Source organism: Suncus etruscus, chromosome 11 (assembly GCF_024139225.1).
Source record: "Suncus etruscus isolate mSunEtr1 chromosome 11, mSunEtr1.pri.cur, whole genome shotgun sequence".
In the NCBI taxonomy this organism is placed as follows: Eukaryota; Metazoa; Chordata; class Mammalia; order Eulipotyphla; family Soricidae; genus Suncus; species Suncus etruscus.
The window spans coordinates 59,463,939-59,479,834 of record NC_064858.1 but is presented as its reverse complement, the minus strand read 5'-3'; the positions used below and the strand labels follow the sequence as shown (position 1 = coordinate 59,479,834).

Below are 15,896 nucleotides of genomic sequence, written 5' to 3'. Positions count from 1 at the left end.
AATGTGGTCTATCCTACAGAAGATTTCATGTGCACTGAAGAATATTTATTCAGCATTTTGAGTATGAAAGGCCCTGTATAGACCCATTAGTCCTAGATATTCTAGTTTCTCAGTAAGGTTCTTATATTTCTAGTGTTTTGCCTAGTGGATCTGTTCAGTGATAATAATGGTATGTTGAAATCTTCTCATACTATTATGTATTCCATCCATATGTTTCTCTAGGTTTATGAACATAAAGCCTTACATATTTTCCTCTCTTTACATTTGATGCATAAATGTTGATTAGAGATAGTACTTCTTGGTCTATTTTTTCCCTAATCCTAACAATGCAATTCAAAAAATCACTAACTAAAGAAATTAAGAAATCTAAAGACAGGGGCCAGAGTAGTGGTGCAAGCAGTAAGGCATTTGCTGTGCATGCACTAACCTAGAACAGACCACAGTTTGATCCTCTGATGTTCCATATGGTCACCCAAGCCAGGAGTAATTTCTAAGCACATAACAGGAGTAAAATGTACTCCTGGAGAGTTGATAAAATGTAACTGAGGGAACTAAAAACATGCGTCAAGCATGTATCAAGCAGTAGCAGAATTACACACATAGAGAATAGCATAAATGAACTTGAGGACAAAATAGAAGCCAGCAACAACAAAAAAATCAACAACAAAATGAGAGACAAACTATTAGAAAAATATTAGGTACTTAATGAACAAAGACAAAAGAAATTATCTATGAATTTTAGGAATATCAGAAGGGGTAAAGGAAAATGGAAAGAACAAGTAATTAGTGAAATATTAGCAGAAAATTTTCTTACCCTCTGGAAAGAGGTACCTGTACAAATCCAAGAGGCTAAAAGAGTTCCTAATAAAAATAGACCCTAATAGACCAACACCAAGACATATAGTAATCCAATGGCTAAAAACAAAGAAAAAGATGAAATCTAAAGCAATAAGGGAGAAAAAAACCTCAAGTACAAAGGAAGTAACATAAAAATCAAACCAGATCTCCCATTTGAAATAATTCAAGCAAGAAGACAGTGGAGTGATATGTTTTAAGTACTGAATGAAAGAAACTTCCAACCTAGAGTTCACTACCCAGTTAAAATCTCATTCAAATGGGAAGGAAGACTAAAAACATTCTCAGACAAAAAAGAACTCTATTTGTGCTAACAAAACCAACTCTACATGAACAACTCAGAGATAAATTACATAATCCAAACACCCAATTGTAACAACAACCCTACACAACACAATGACACAACAACTTTCTATGTCAATAATCTTCTTAAATGCCAAAGGAATAAACCCCCCATTTAAAGACACAGAGTAGAGGGTTGTATCAGAAAACCAAAACTGAAGATTTGCTGCCTGCAAGAAATATATCTAAAAATATATAAAAGACAGAGGCTGAGAATAAAACGGATGGAAATCAATTATTCAAGCCAGTGGAAAATAAACAAAAGCTGGAACAGTCATTCTTTTTTTTTTTGTTTGTTTGTTTGTTTTTGTGTCACACCTGGCAGCACTCAGGGGTTACTTTTGGCTCCACACTCAGAAATCACTCCAGGCAGGCTGGGGGGACAATATGGGATGCCAGGATTTGATCCAATGACCTTCTGCATGAAAGGCAAGCACCTTACCTCCATGCTATCTCTCCGGCCCCTGTTCATATATCAGACAAAATTGCATTCAACCTCAAGAAAGTTCTCAGAGTCAAAGAGGGTCACTACTTATTGATCAGGGGAACAATAGACCAAGAAGTACCAACTCTTATTAACAGTTAAACACCAAATGTAGTGTCAGCAAAATATCTAAGACGTTTGCTCACAAACTTAGAGAAACATATGGAAGAAATGTGATAGCAGTAGGAGATTTCAACACATCATTATTACCACGAGACAGATACATGAGGCAGAAAACTAGTGAAGATATAAGAGCCTTAAATGAGAAACTAGAAGAACTAGGACGGATGGACTTATACTGGGCTCTCCACTCCAAGAAAGAGTAATATACATTTTTCTCAAGTGAACATGGAACCGTCTCTAGAATAGACCATGACTTGGGATATAAATCTAACTTGCACAAAGTCACTAATATAAACATTTTACCAAGCACCCTATCATATAACAATACAACAGAGATCAGAGATCAAGATATATTGTAAAATGAAAGTGTGGACAAAATTCACCTGAAGATTATGCTGCTCAGCAACAACGGGATAAAAAAGAAAGAAATACAGAGATTTCTGAGATGAATAATAATGAAGATACAAAATGACAAATCTATAGGACATAGTAAAGGCATTAATTAGTGGGAAACTCATAGCTATGCAGATCTATATTTGGAGAGAAGAGAAAGACAAAATTAATAACTGAAATAGACACCTTAAATATCTAGAAACCAATAGCAAAGGAAGCCAAAGAGATGCAGAAGGAAAAAATAATAAAAACCAGATCAGAAATCCAACATGTGTGGACTGTTTTATGTTACCAGCTTCAGCTTCAGAAGGACTCTCAATTTAAATACACTACCTGATCTCTAAAATGCTGTAAACCATCCCTCAAATTCAGCAAGTGGTATAGGATGAAAATGTGCCCTGGATCTCACCCCCTAAGTCTATCTCAAAAGTCTTAATGGGGATATCTATATTTTCCTTGTATGTTTAATACCTCAATAGTGATAATAGTGTGTTTATTTTCAAAGGTAGATGTAGCCTCATTCTTCCTTATTTTTTAATCTTTATAGATAGATAGATAGATAGATAGATAGATAGATAGATAGATAGATAGATAGATAGAATTTCACTTGTTTTGGTTCTGTTTGTATGATATTCTAGAAGAAAAAGTCTTGCTTGGGATAAGTGCTCAGGTCAAAACCAGGGCACAGAGATTGTCTAGCCTGTCATTCTTACCCCCAAATTCACCACCAATATTCCGTTTTACATAGGCATATTAAAAATGGGGATATAATAACCCATACATTTTATAATACAAAGGTGCCTCTCATGCTAAACATTTGTCATGGGGTCTCGACTTAGACATCATGTGATCAGATAGCAATCATCCAACCCCAAACCTCAGATCCCAACTGTAGAACCAACACAGTTCCCTGCAACAGAACTAGGAATCAATATCTCCCTGGGGAGTTCCTAATACCACTGGCACCAGGTTGATATGATACCCTGACTATAAGGAAACAGCAATAACTTTATCTAAGAGTAGGTTGCTATACCTCATTACCTAAGGGTAAAATGAGTTCAGAATACAATCTATCTTTTGATCTGTGCAAAAACCAAGATCACTAATTACAGAAGACAGACTTTGACAACTGCGACTGGGCAGAACTTTTCCTGGGACCAAGAATAAAGACTCTAGCCTAGGTTTTGGACTAGCATTTGTACAGAAACCAAGATCTCTGGGGGCTGGATAGATAGCATAGAAGTAGGGCATTTGCCTTGCATATGATCGACCCAGGAAATACCCAGTTTTATTCCCAGCATCTTATATGGTCCCTCAAGCCTTCTGGAAGGGATTTCTGAGTGCAGAGCCACAAGTAATCCCTGAGCACCACTGGTGTGACCCAAAACCCAAAACCCAGCTTCCCCTCCCCCCCCCAAAAAAGAAACCAAGATCTTTAATTCCAGAATTTGACAACCACGCCTGAGCAGAACTACTGGAACCATAAGGAAAGACTCTATCCTAGACTTTGTCTGGGGATCTGTGCTTAAACCAAGATCACTAATTACAGAAAACTGACTACAACAACAGTGATGGGGCGGAACTCCTAGAACCATAAAGACTCTACCTAGACTTCATCCTATGACCTGTGCGAATACCAAGATCTTTAATTACAGAGGACTGATTTTGTCAACTACAACTGAGAAGAAAAATTTTCTGGCACCATAAAAAGACCTGGGGATTTGATAATGAGCATGTCCAGAGCCTGTAGTTGTTCCCATGAAAGTATGTTTCAAGGGTGGAGAAACTCTGTATTCTTAGTCCAAGGCAATTCTTTTTCTAATTTCCCAATACTTACTTTGCCTATGCACCCCCCAAATACCCCCCCAAAAAAAACCAATCCTCAAAAAAACTCCACAAACCTTGTCAAACCAGCCCTCCTTCCTTTTTAAATTTTTTTTCTTTTTTCATTTCGTTCTTATTATTGTTTAGTTGTCTATTGTTGCTGTTGTGTTTTGTCATTGCTTGTCTTTTTATTTTTGCCCCTTTTTTCTTTTAAATTGATATTGATAGCTCCTAAACAGACTCCTCCAAGCTTTCTTTTTCTTTTATTTATGTTCTATTTCTTCCCCAGCAGAACCACAGAACTTGAATCATCTTTTTCTGCCTCAAAAATTGAGGGGAAAAAACATGGATGATACCAGGAGCAAACAGTCACATGAATACTGAATGGAAATAAAAATGATTAGACCTAAATACCAAACCCAAAGTCAATGACAACAGAATCAAGATACCCAATCTATAACAAGTAATATACAAAGGGGATCTGTTACACTAGCAGTCCAGAGGGTAAATGGGGGAGATATGGCATGCATGCTGGGTACATGGGGGGGAGGGTGAACAACACTGGTGGTGGGCATGACCCTAATTAATTGTCACTATGTACCTTAAATATAACTGTGAAAGACTTGAAATTCACATTGATCACAATAATAAAATTAGAAATAGTGAATTAAGTGAAGTTATCTAATGTTTAATGATCCTGAAGTTTAATCTAAGAAGTTAATTTAATTATTAGAAATGGCCCACAGATGGTTGGCTCTCAGTGGAATATAGGCCTTACAATCAATTTCCATTTTAACAAATAAATCTCAGATGGTTAAGTTATGTGCCCAGTGCCCTATGGGTAGCTAAAAACTGAATTTGCTCTCAAATTCAAACCTTATCTTAACTAATTTCTTAAAAATTTTATGTCTCTTACCTTCCATTTTTCTTTGGTTTGGGGGCCACACCCAGTGACACTCAGGGGTTATGCCTGGCTCTGTGCTCAGAAATTGCTCCTGGAAGGCTCAGGGGACCATATGGGATACCAGGGATGGAACCTGGGTCTGTCCCGAGTCCTCTGCATGCAAGGCAAATGCCCTAGCACTGTGCTATCGCTCAGGCCTATTTTTCTTATTTTTAAGTTTAATTAAATAACATCTATTTACAAAATTATTGATGAATTTTAGACATACAATGTGTGAACTTTCTTCCACTAGTTTTCCCAGTTTTCCTGCTTACCACTATTACTTAGTTTGACAGGCACATTTCAAAGTTTCATACTAGCTTGGATCTCATGTCTTCAGTATTATTGAGCCTGTCCTTTAGATTTATAGCGTTATCACTCTTCCATGTCATTGGCCCTCTTTATCTTCTTTTTATCATTGCTGCAATGAGAGGGATCATGCACACTTCGTTGAGATATTCAACAGAGATCATACACTTTAGTTTCAGTGCACACACACATACTCAGAGTCACAAGTGTGCAAGAGACTACACATTGTCATACAGAAATTCATTTTCATGCTAGGAATTTCAAATACCAGTGTCATTGAAATTATGTTCTGTACATATAGGTTTGTACCTGAGAATGATCTCATAACCTTATGCTTGTAAGTAGGCCTTTTAATCCCAGCTTGTCTCTTTTTAAAATAAAAATTATTATAGTTAAGGTAATAGATTTAAAAGAATGCTGACATCATTATAATATTGATGAACTAAGTGATTCTGATATTCTGGAGATCAAATGTGACAGGAATTGAACGAATTGGTTTCTTGCAAGGCAAGCATATTTACCACTTACTATCTCTCTGGTTCCTAGCTATCTCTTTTGAGTTCCTGATACCAGTGCCACTTATATATCTTTCTTTTCTGAAATTGGACCTTATTTGGTAGTGGTTCATTTTTATTATCAAGAATTACTTGCTTTAGTTTATTTGAGACTCTCAAATCAACACAGTTATTTTGCAGCCATTCCATAACTTGTGCAGAGCAGGAAAAAAATGAGCTGAGTACCACCTGAAACAGAATGATCTACCCTCTTGCTTCAGCTCTTGTAAACGTGTTCTTTTTGAGGATCATTTATATCAAAGCCATATTTGTTAAATTTGCGTTGATTTTTTTTGAAATTTTGTGACTTAAAACCCTCCCTACCCCACTCAGGATTATTGTTGCACAGCTGGCTGGTGTTTCTAGGGGCAGAAAGGCTGGGGTATGCTCTTAAATTCTGGTCTCTAGTAATATTGCTCCACATAGGGATCAAATGGTGTATGACTTATGATACTTATCAATGATACATCTATTTATGTATATAAATACAGGGAAAAAAATCAATGGAGTCCAAGCATATTAAAATTACATAGTGGGAGAAAACTTGAGAAGACAGGCAATGTCTGAAGTTACCAACAAATAAAATAATTTTAAAGGTATATGTTACCAAAATCAAAACAGGAGAAAATAAGTCTATATAATTAGGAGCATTAATGAAATATGATTTAGTATAAAATAAAACTGAGGCTGTAAATTAAGTTGAGTCAGATTTTACCAGCAAAAGAAAAAGTATGGGACTTGTTAGCTACAGGGCTTTTGAACTGTGCATATTCACTGACAGTATCAAGTATCAAGAAAGCAGCTAAAGTTCACATCTGGTGGGCATCCTCTTCTCACTCTCTTTGGTATTTAGTGTACTGATTCTTCTCACTAAGAATATTTAACAATCTTTAAACATCAATTAGAAGAGACATGGATAAATTATTGTTATGTTTTGGGACACCGGCAATAATTCTATGTGTGGAAAGTCTTGGTATAAAACAAGACTGGAATGGACAGACTCTGCAAGGTACTGAGTATCTGCTAGGTACTGAATATTGTATTTGATTTGTGGAATAATTCAAAAGTAGACATTTTTATGTAAAACATGATTTTGAGGAATGTACTCAGTTGTAACTACACTTTTTGTTTTATTTAAGTGATTTGATACTGGTCCTAAAAGATCTTAGTTTATTTTACTTAATGACACATTGACCTTATAAAATAATTGATCATTTATTTAAGAATAAACAATCTAGACGATATAAGAAGACACTCTCCTTTGATCTGTGCAAAAACCAAGACCAATAAATTCAGAAGACTGACTACAGCAACTGTGACTGAGTAGAAATTCTGGAACCATAAAGAAAGACTCTATTTTAGAAATGTCCTAGGATCTGTGCAAAAACCAAAAGCTCTAATTACAGAGGACTGACTTTGACCACCACAACTGAGCACATTTCCTGGTACCACAAAGAAAGAGTTTGGAGTTTGACAATGAACAGGCCCAGAACCTGAAGTTGGGCTCTTGCTTCAATGATGGAGACATCTTATATCTCTTAGGCCAAGGGAATTTCCTTCCTAATTTCCCAATACTTGATATGTCTATGCAAAAAAAAAAAAAACAAAAAAAAACCAAACATAAAACCTCGTCTTACCAGCCCCCCTCTTTTTAAAATTCATATTTATAGCTTCTAGACAAGGGATCCCATCGCTTTCTTTTTTCTTAATCAGAACCATGAATAGAATTTATGAATAGAACATGAATCATCCTGTTCTGCCTCATATTTCTAGGTCTTCTTACAAACTGAAAATAAAAGTAGATGGTACCAGGAGCAAAGCAGTTTCATGAACATTGAGTGAAAATAAAAGATGATCAATCTTAAATACCCAATTCAAAGCTAATGACAATAGAATCAAGAGGCCCAAACCAAGACAATCTATACACAAAAGGGACCTGTTACACTAGCAGTCCAGGAGACTAATGGGTGGAGGTACAGGATGCATTCTGGGAACAGTGGTGGAGGGAGGTCATCACTGGTGTTGGAAATTGCCCTAATTCACTCTCACTATGCACCTTAAATATAGGTTTTAAAGACTTATAATTAATATTGGTCTTGATAAAAAATTAAAAAAAAAAAAGACTGAACAATCTTGGTGAACCTTAGATTGTAAATAGTCATTCTTTGGGAGTTGGGTTGAGGTCTGGTTTTCCCAAAGTTCCCAAAAGAGAAAGGGGTATCCTATACCCCTGATCCAGGGAGTACAGGAGAAGATGGTACGTTGATAATTCTCAGGAAAAAATTGACCCACACAGAAATAGAGGAAATAGCAGACAAGAAAATTTTCACTGTTCACCCTCAAGCCATTTGTTTCAACAAATATAACCACGAGTCAAGATGACAGCCCCAGCTCAGCTCTCTTGCCTTCAATTTATTCAATTTCAAAATTTAGCCCCTCTGCTCGGGGAGGGGAAAACCCCAACTGATTGAGATACAATAACAAATAGGAAACAAAGGGGGATCACTTCAAAAGGCATTAATTTAATATTTCCCTCTTTTTAATTCTCTACAAATAATAGAAAGTAAACAATAGACTCCAAAAAGACAAGTGAAAAATACCAAATAAATAGCAACAATTTGCATAGGCATATCCAAAAGAAAAATATAAAGAAAAACTTTAAGCATAATAACAGGGTGTTCCTGCTCTAAAACATGAGTCAGGGAACCAATTATAAGCGCCATAATAATTCATAATCCCCAATGCACATTTTGTAAAGTTCTCATTAAAGTTTTCCCTGTAGACCAAACAACGTCTGAATTCATGGATCTGGGAGATCCATGAATTGTATGAAAAGAAACTAGGATGTTCTAGACTTATCAATAATGCTTCTGTAATAATACAAAAAAGGTGGAGAATGTGGGTATCTTCTCCCCCAACTTCTTATTTATCCCACCTGAATGATCAGAATCACCCACACCTGGAATGGGCAGGTAAGGAGTCTGCATGGGGGAAGAGAGGGATTAAGAAGGAGCGTTAGAGAGAGAAGGGGAGTAGAATCGAAGAACCAACAGCGAGATTCAGCATCAGGTTTATTATCATCAAAGCAGCAGCAGCAGCTTCAGCTAGGAAGCCTGAAAAAAGCAACTGAAAGGGAGACAGAGGCTTAAAGAGCCAGGAGTAGAGAAGTAGCTGCTAGGAAAAGGCTTAGTATAGAAGCCATTTGACGAGGTAGCTTAGAGAACTTGTTCAATTTAGGAAGTTAAAAAAAAAGTATCACCTAACATCACAGTTTTGATTGGAATGGGACTGGCTGCGTTTAGGAGTCAGAGTGACATCAGATCTGATGGAGAGTCTCCAGAGAAGCTGAGTCAGAACCTCACAAGTTCTGTGAGGTTCTTCACTAGGCTGAAGGAAGACTCCAGAGTGAAACCCCATCTTCTTGGATATTTATTTAAATGGAACCTTTTCCTCCAGAACATCTTTAATATCCAATGAAAAATTGAAACCCAGAGCCAGAGACATAGCATGGAGGTAAGGTATTCGCCTTGCATGTAGAAGGATGGTGATTTGGTGATTCGAATCCTGGCATCCCATATGGTCCTCCCAGTGTGCCAGGAGCGAGTTCTGGGTGTAGAGCCAGGAGAAACCCCTGAGCGCTGCCGGGTGTGACCCAAAAAATAAATTAATTAATTAATTAAAAACAAAAAATATAAAAATACAAAACAAAAAAATCGATCTGGGAATAGACTAAATAGATCTGTAACCTTTTGCTGCCAGTCAACTCAAACAGAAAAGGGCATCTTGATTGTTTTCTATAAGTAAAATATTTAAAAAAGTTCGTTAAGATACAGATGGGTTGGGTTAATGTCTCAATTCACTTTTTTCTCTTTCTCTTCCTCCTTCTCTGTCTGACTTTGATGTTTCTGCTTTCATCTTGCTATCAGGTGCTGGTTTCATCTCTAACAGAGGTGCCTCACCACCACCTGACTGACTTAGACCAATATAATCTACAAAAGTTCTTTCATTGACTCTTCTGCTCTGATTAAGGCCTGTGTCTGTCTCTTGGTCACTGAGAAATGAGATATTCTAACCATCCAGGCTGAGTCACATGCCCACTCAGAGGATTAGGGTAGTGTCTCCTCTCACCCCAAACCTCACAAACTGAGATGAGAGAAGTGAACTTCTATTTATCATTAACAACATCATCATTATTGATTTTGATACCATACCCAGCAGTACTTAGGACTTATTGCAGTTAGAGAGCATTCTGGGCAGTGGACATATTGAAACACTATGGACAAGAGACCAGGCAGAGTGCTGGGTGCATGGCAAATACCGTTGTCACTGTGTTATCTCTCCATCCTTAGAAGTAATTTTCTGGAAGAATTAGAAATAGATATGGTGGAACTTGTAGAACAAATGTTAGCCAGGGGCATTTTAGTGCTTAGGATGTAATTTCTTCAGAACTTCTTGCAGAAGCAGCAGATATCTTTTCATTTTAACTTAAAACCAGTTTAATGATGCCTACAAATTATCTGATAGTATTTGTCAGCACTGATGCTAGGTACTTTATACATATCAGGTACTTTATACATAATATTTTATAACATTTCACCTAAGTCTGGACCATGTCCTCAAAATAGCCCTTGTAACAGCTGCTAGAACTCCGTTACTCAGTTGCTTGAGGCCTAAGAAATTTTCCCAAGGGAGGAAAGGGTAGAACCGAGTTTAGGATCTATCTATGCTCCTGTCCAATGCCTCATCCATTTTCACTTAGCCTGACAATAATGTTGAGTCCTTAGGTACAATCTATCTGTGATTCTTGCTGCAACTCTCTGCTTATCTGTTACAGGGCCTTCTGAAATTGTCTTAGTTCAATTTTTAGGCTAAAGTTGGAAAATGCTTCTCTTCTCTCTATAATATAATATCTTCCACTTTTCTGTGAAACATAAAAAGACTTTTCTTTACAGTCCCTGATGGGTTACACCTCTAAAGGACCTAGTTTGGAGTTTAAACAATGACCGATAATTCTGAAGTAAACAGTCTTCTGGTCCTGGACACTGTGTGCCCTATTAGGAAACAGGCCTGCAGCCCAGAAAACAGTCACTGGTCTTTGAAGTCAAGTTTCATTTAGTTTCATTTGTTTTTGCTGTTTAGAACACAGATCATTCTAAGATGCATTTCACAAGGACATTTTTAATTGATGACTGTCACACTATAGTGTGTCATCTAGGAGTTTATTGAATAGAAGCCTAAAACTCCCCATGGTTCAGATTCTCTGGGACAAAAATCTGTAAAAATACTTTTCTGTCCAAGCTGAAGGTGTTAGGTAAGCATTCCTTAAGCCTGTATGCATTGACATACATGCTTGACAATTTTCCAGGAGCAGATATATGTGCATGTGATCTAAACAAAGATGCACATAGTATCTTCATTTAAGCCTCTGTATATTAAATAATTATTTTAGTTGACAATAAACAAACTACTACCTCTTTTGAATTTAACTTGGATACTTTTGTTTTGAAAGAGAAAGCCTCTATCTTAATGGTCTCTTATAGTCTAAATCCTCTACTTTTCACTTTTATGTTACCTGGTTCCTGCAGGTAAGTAAATGCTTACCTGGAGTAAACCATGGAAATTGCCATGTAATTTCTCAAAGTGAAAGCAAAATCCTCAGTGTAGTGGTAGCTGTGTGCTTGTTTTGCCTCACTAAAACTAAGGCAAATGTTGCTTGTATCAGGGAGCAGAATATTCCATTTTTAAGTCTCTAAATAAAAGACATTATTGTAATAAGACTCAGAGACAATAGAGATGAGGGTTGGAAGGACTGACCATGATTTGAAGCTTACCACAAGGAGTGGTGAGTACGGTTAGAGAAATAACTATACTAACAACTATTGTGACAATGGTAGTGAGTGAGAGAAATACAATGCCTGTCTTGAATACAGGTAGGAGGTGTGGAGGAGGGAGGGAGGGAGGGGCTATGAGTGGTGGGAAGGTTGCATTGTGAAGGGAGGGTGTTCTTTTCTATAACTAAAATCCAACTACAAAAAAATGTTTGTAATCATGGTGCTTAAATAAAGATATTATTGTTAAACAATAAAGTGTTCTCAACAACAATAACAACAAAAATACAAAGTCCAATGTTCTGGGTGGTGACACACTCTGGACCCAGATCATCCTTTAACCTCCCTCTAGTTACCCTGGACTCAAATACTCTGCATCTCTTCTAGTGGACAACCTATTCCTCGAGTGGAATACACAGAGGAAGAAAAGAAAACTTGGGGCACAGTGTTCAGAAACCTGAAATCTCTGTATAAAACTCATGCTTGCTATGAGCACAATCATATTTTTCCACTTCTGGAAAAGTACTGTGGCTTCCATGAGGACAACATCCCCCAGCTGGAAGAGGTTTCTCAGTTCCTGCAGAGTAAGTCCACATGTGGCCAAAGGTGGGGTGAGGGGCTGGAAAGGGGTACAGGTTAATAGTGGTGTGTTTGTGATAAGAAAAAATGGAACATTTTTTCCAGAAAAGCAAAATGTTCTTTGATATCTACCACCTCTTCTCTATCTCTTTTTACTCTTATCAAAGAAATGGTTTCAGGTGTTGATTTGTCCTTGGAAAGTTTATGTTTTCATAGTCATTGCCTAGGGTGCTCAGGCAGGGTTATCTGCTTCCATCTTATTATGAGATGTCTTCAGTGAAAATTTTTATAAGAAAGGTTTGTGTGGCCTGAGCTTATAAATTTGGGTATCCATCTAGTATAACTCTGTCTAGTTGGATAAATTCAGTTTATTTGTTAAATGGAGATAGTACATCTTTTAGCTTTTCTCATAGGGAAGTTGTAAGAATAAAGTAAGATTGCATGTTAAAGAGTCAGACTAGTGGTACGAATATAGCAGGTACTCTACAAACTGGGGATGAATTGGAATCTGGGTTACTCTGTGGAAAATTTATTTTTGGAATGATCTGTACCTGGTCATCATATCCAGGGAAGATAAGTATTTTTATTTCTTTTAGGAGGTATTGAAACAGCAAAACCAAAATAAGTGCCCAAGTAACACTTATTAAACACCAAATATGTGCAAAGTAGAATAAGGAAAAGAGGAGAGGCTAACCATAGGTTTAGGTAAATGAAGACTTTCTGATGCCTCCAAACTCTGTGGAAATAATATAGTCAATTCTGGACTAATGGCAAGAGACACTGCAAAGCAGAAAGGGAAGCATTAGTTGGATTATATAGTGTTGTGGGTGGGCGCTATAGGCAGCTTCTGGCCTACAGTGCCAGTGAATGAATCCACTGCAGGGAAAGTGGGATGCATAGTCGGCAAAATATGAAATATGAAATAATGAAATCACACAAAATAAATTGTATGGGGACCCACATCTTCAATAGATGTGAGACAATTTTACTCTTCCATGTTGGTAAAATATATATACACCCAGTCTCTGGTATGAAAGGCATTTCCATGCTGACAAAAGATGGGAGTCATAGAGGAAGGGACAGAATGACAGCAGGCCCTAAAATATACATATCAAAAACTAGCCAATACAGGTGAAAAGAATCCCAAACTGAAAGGGAGGAAGTAACTTAAGGAGAACTGGGGGGTTGCATCTTAGCTGGTCCTAGGCTTTTGGGATGCAGATTTATTTGGCCAGAGGGGAAAATCTATGTAGTCTTGATGCTAAAAATTTCCCTGAGTCATTGACTGAGGTCTATAATTTTGGCCTGTAATTTTGCAAGCAAGAGAATGTGCCAGATAGTAAAAAAGAAATTGTAATGTCACTATTATATCATGAATTTCAGAAATATTGCCAGTAATCCATGTAGGGGGTATAATTAATGTCCACCAACAGACCTGTTGGCTAAAATATTTCTTGGGGATATATCAGCTCACTGCTCCAGGAAAATTCATAAATTCATCTGGTGGGCCTGCTTCCCCTAAACTGGAGGTGTCTATGTCACGGTGTGACAGGTGGGGGAGGCTAGGTGATATTTTCAGTATCTTTCATTTAGTGTATTTCTCAGTTAAAAGAGGAGAGAGGGAGACTCAAAAGCAGAAGCATGAATTTCAGCCTAAAGGTCCAGAGATAGAATGGTTAGGGCACCTTAAAGACATTCTTTGTCCAATTATCTATGTTTTGATGGATAATGCTACCATTTGGGGAATTTTTAAGATAGTAATGAGAACAGACTCTAAAACCAAGCTACTTGTAGCTATGACCATAGCCAAGAACTGGAACCTTGCTTGGTCTCAGCTGCAACATCTGTTAAGTAGAGATAATACAAGCTTAAAGGTGACATATGTAATGTGTAACATATTTAATATATATTTATTATGTAATATATAAAACATTATAACCATATGTGACATTTGGCAAATAATATATGATATAAGCTATAATTACTGTCATTCTCCTTCCAAATTTGTAACAAACTGAGGAACATGTATAACAACCAAAAAGATGTGTGATGTAAATGTCAGCTTTGTAACTTGTTAAGACCAGATACTATGATGTAGAGATGTCCAACTCAAAGATATATTTTAATACTTCACCTTCAGATTATATATACTGTTGTAACATGTATGGTCTACAGATCACTCTATTCAATGAATGACAAAGAACCAACATAAATATGGTTCTCTGTGTTCAGAAACAAGATAAAAAATAGAAAGGGTCAAATAAAATATTTTCTCTTCCTAAATATTTTGTGCTAAGCTTATTTATTGACTCTTCTCAATATTCAAATAATCCTGGGAAATACCTAGACACATTTTGCAGATGTGGAAAATGTCCAAAAGGGAAGGTTTTAGGGAAGACTTTCATGAACCACAGCTCAGGGAAATGAAGAACTAGCTATAAAGTACTGGGGGAAAATGTACTGTAAGCCTAATCTATCTGGAATCCTGAACAATTGTGTATACTGCAGTGTACATAAAGGGCTTCACCTTTTCTTTCTTTTTTTTTTGTTTCCCAGCTTGCACTGGTTTCCGCCTCAGGCCTGTAGCTGGTCTACTTTCCTCTCGGGACTTCTTGGCTGGCCTGGCCTTCCGCGTTTTCCACTGCACCCAGTATATCAGACATGGATCCAAGCCCATGTATACACCTGAACCGTGAGTACTGTCCTAGTGCAGGTGGTAGGTTTCCAGATATTTGAAGTGCTGCTTTTCTCCCTCTGCATCCAAGTTTTAGCTTTGTTGTAAGCTATTTAGGTTGTTTGGTGGTAACTCATCTCTTTGGGAGTTTTGTTTTTTTTCTTTTAAAACACTGTGTTGGAGGTGTGGGAAGCTTGCAAATCAGGATACAGTTCCTCATTACTGTGGAATAAGAGCTCACATTTAAGTTCCAAAGGTTTTAAGTACCATACAGGGATACAGGAACAAATTGTAGCACACTAATTTTATCAGCACCCCTGAGTACACATTTAGATGATTCCAGTTATTTTTGCTTAGATTGTGCCTTTTCTTTGCATGTATATTTTTTTTGCTTTTTAGTTTTTTCTTTTATAAAATATTTATTTAAGGACCATAATTACAAGCATAATTGTAGTTATGTTTCAGTCATAAACAGAACACTCCTATTCACCAGTGCACCTTCACACCACCAATGTCCCCCTCATTTTTCCTCCTCCACACCTGCCTGTATTCGAAACAGGCATTTTACATCCCTCATTCATTAATATTGTCATGGTAATTGTTACTGTAGTTATGTCCCTAACAGCATTCACAACTCTTTGTGGTGAGCTTCATATTGTGAGTCAGTCCTTCTGGCCCTTAACTCTATTGTCTGTGGACATTATTACAATAATGACTTTAATTTTTCTTAAAACCTATAGATGACTGAGATCATTCTGTGTCTAGTTCTCTCCCTCAGACTTATTTCACTCATCATAATAGATTCCATGTACATCCTGTATAGGAAAATTTCATGACTTCATCTCTCCTGACAGCTGCATAATAGTTCATTGTGTTTATATACCATATGTACACAGGTATGTATGTTTATGTTTCCAGAGTCTAGCTATCATAAATAGCACTGCAATAAATATAGGTGTGAGGAAGGGATTTTTATATTTTGTTTTTT

At 37.0% G+C, this 15,896-nt stretch overlaps 1 protein-coding gene across 1 annotated transcript in view; it reads left to right on the top strand.

Moving 5' to 3' along the window:
- The window catches only part of PAH (phenylalanine hydroxylase), a 172,756-nt gene that overhangs the window by 143,564 nt on the left and 13,296 nt on the right, over positions 1 to 15,896 (top strand). The window contains exons 7-8 of the mRNA XM_049783159.1: positions 12,043 to 12,239; positions 14,791 to 14,926. Of these exons, the coding sequence (XP_049639116.1) occupies positions 12,043 to 12,239; positions 14,791 to 14,926 (333 nt within the window). The remainder of the gene's footprint in view (positions 1 to 12,042; positions 12,240 to 14,790; positions 14,927 to 15,896) is intronic.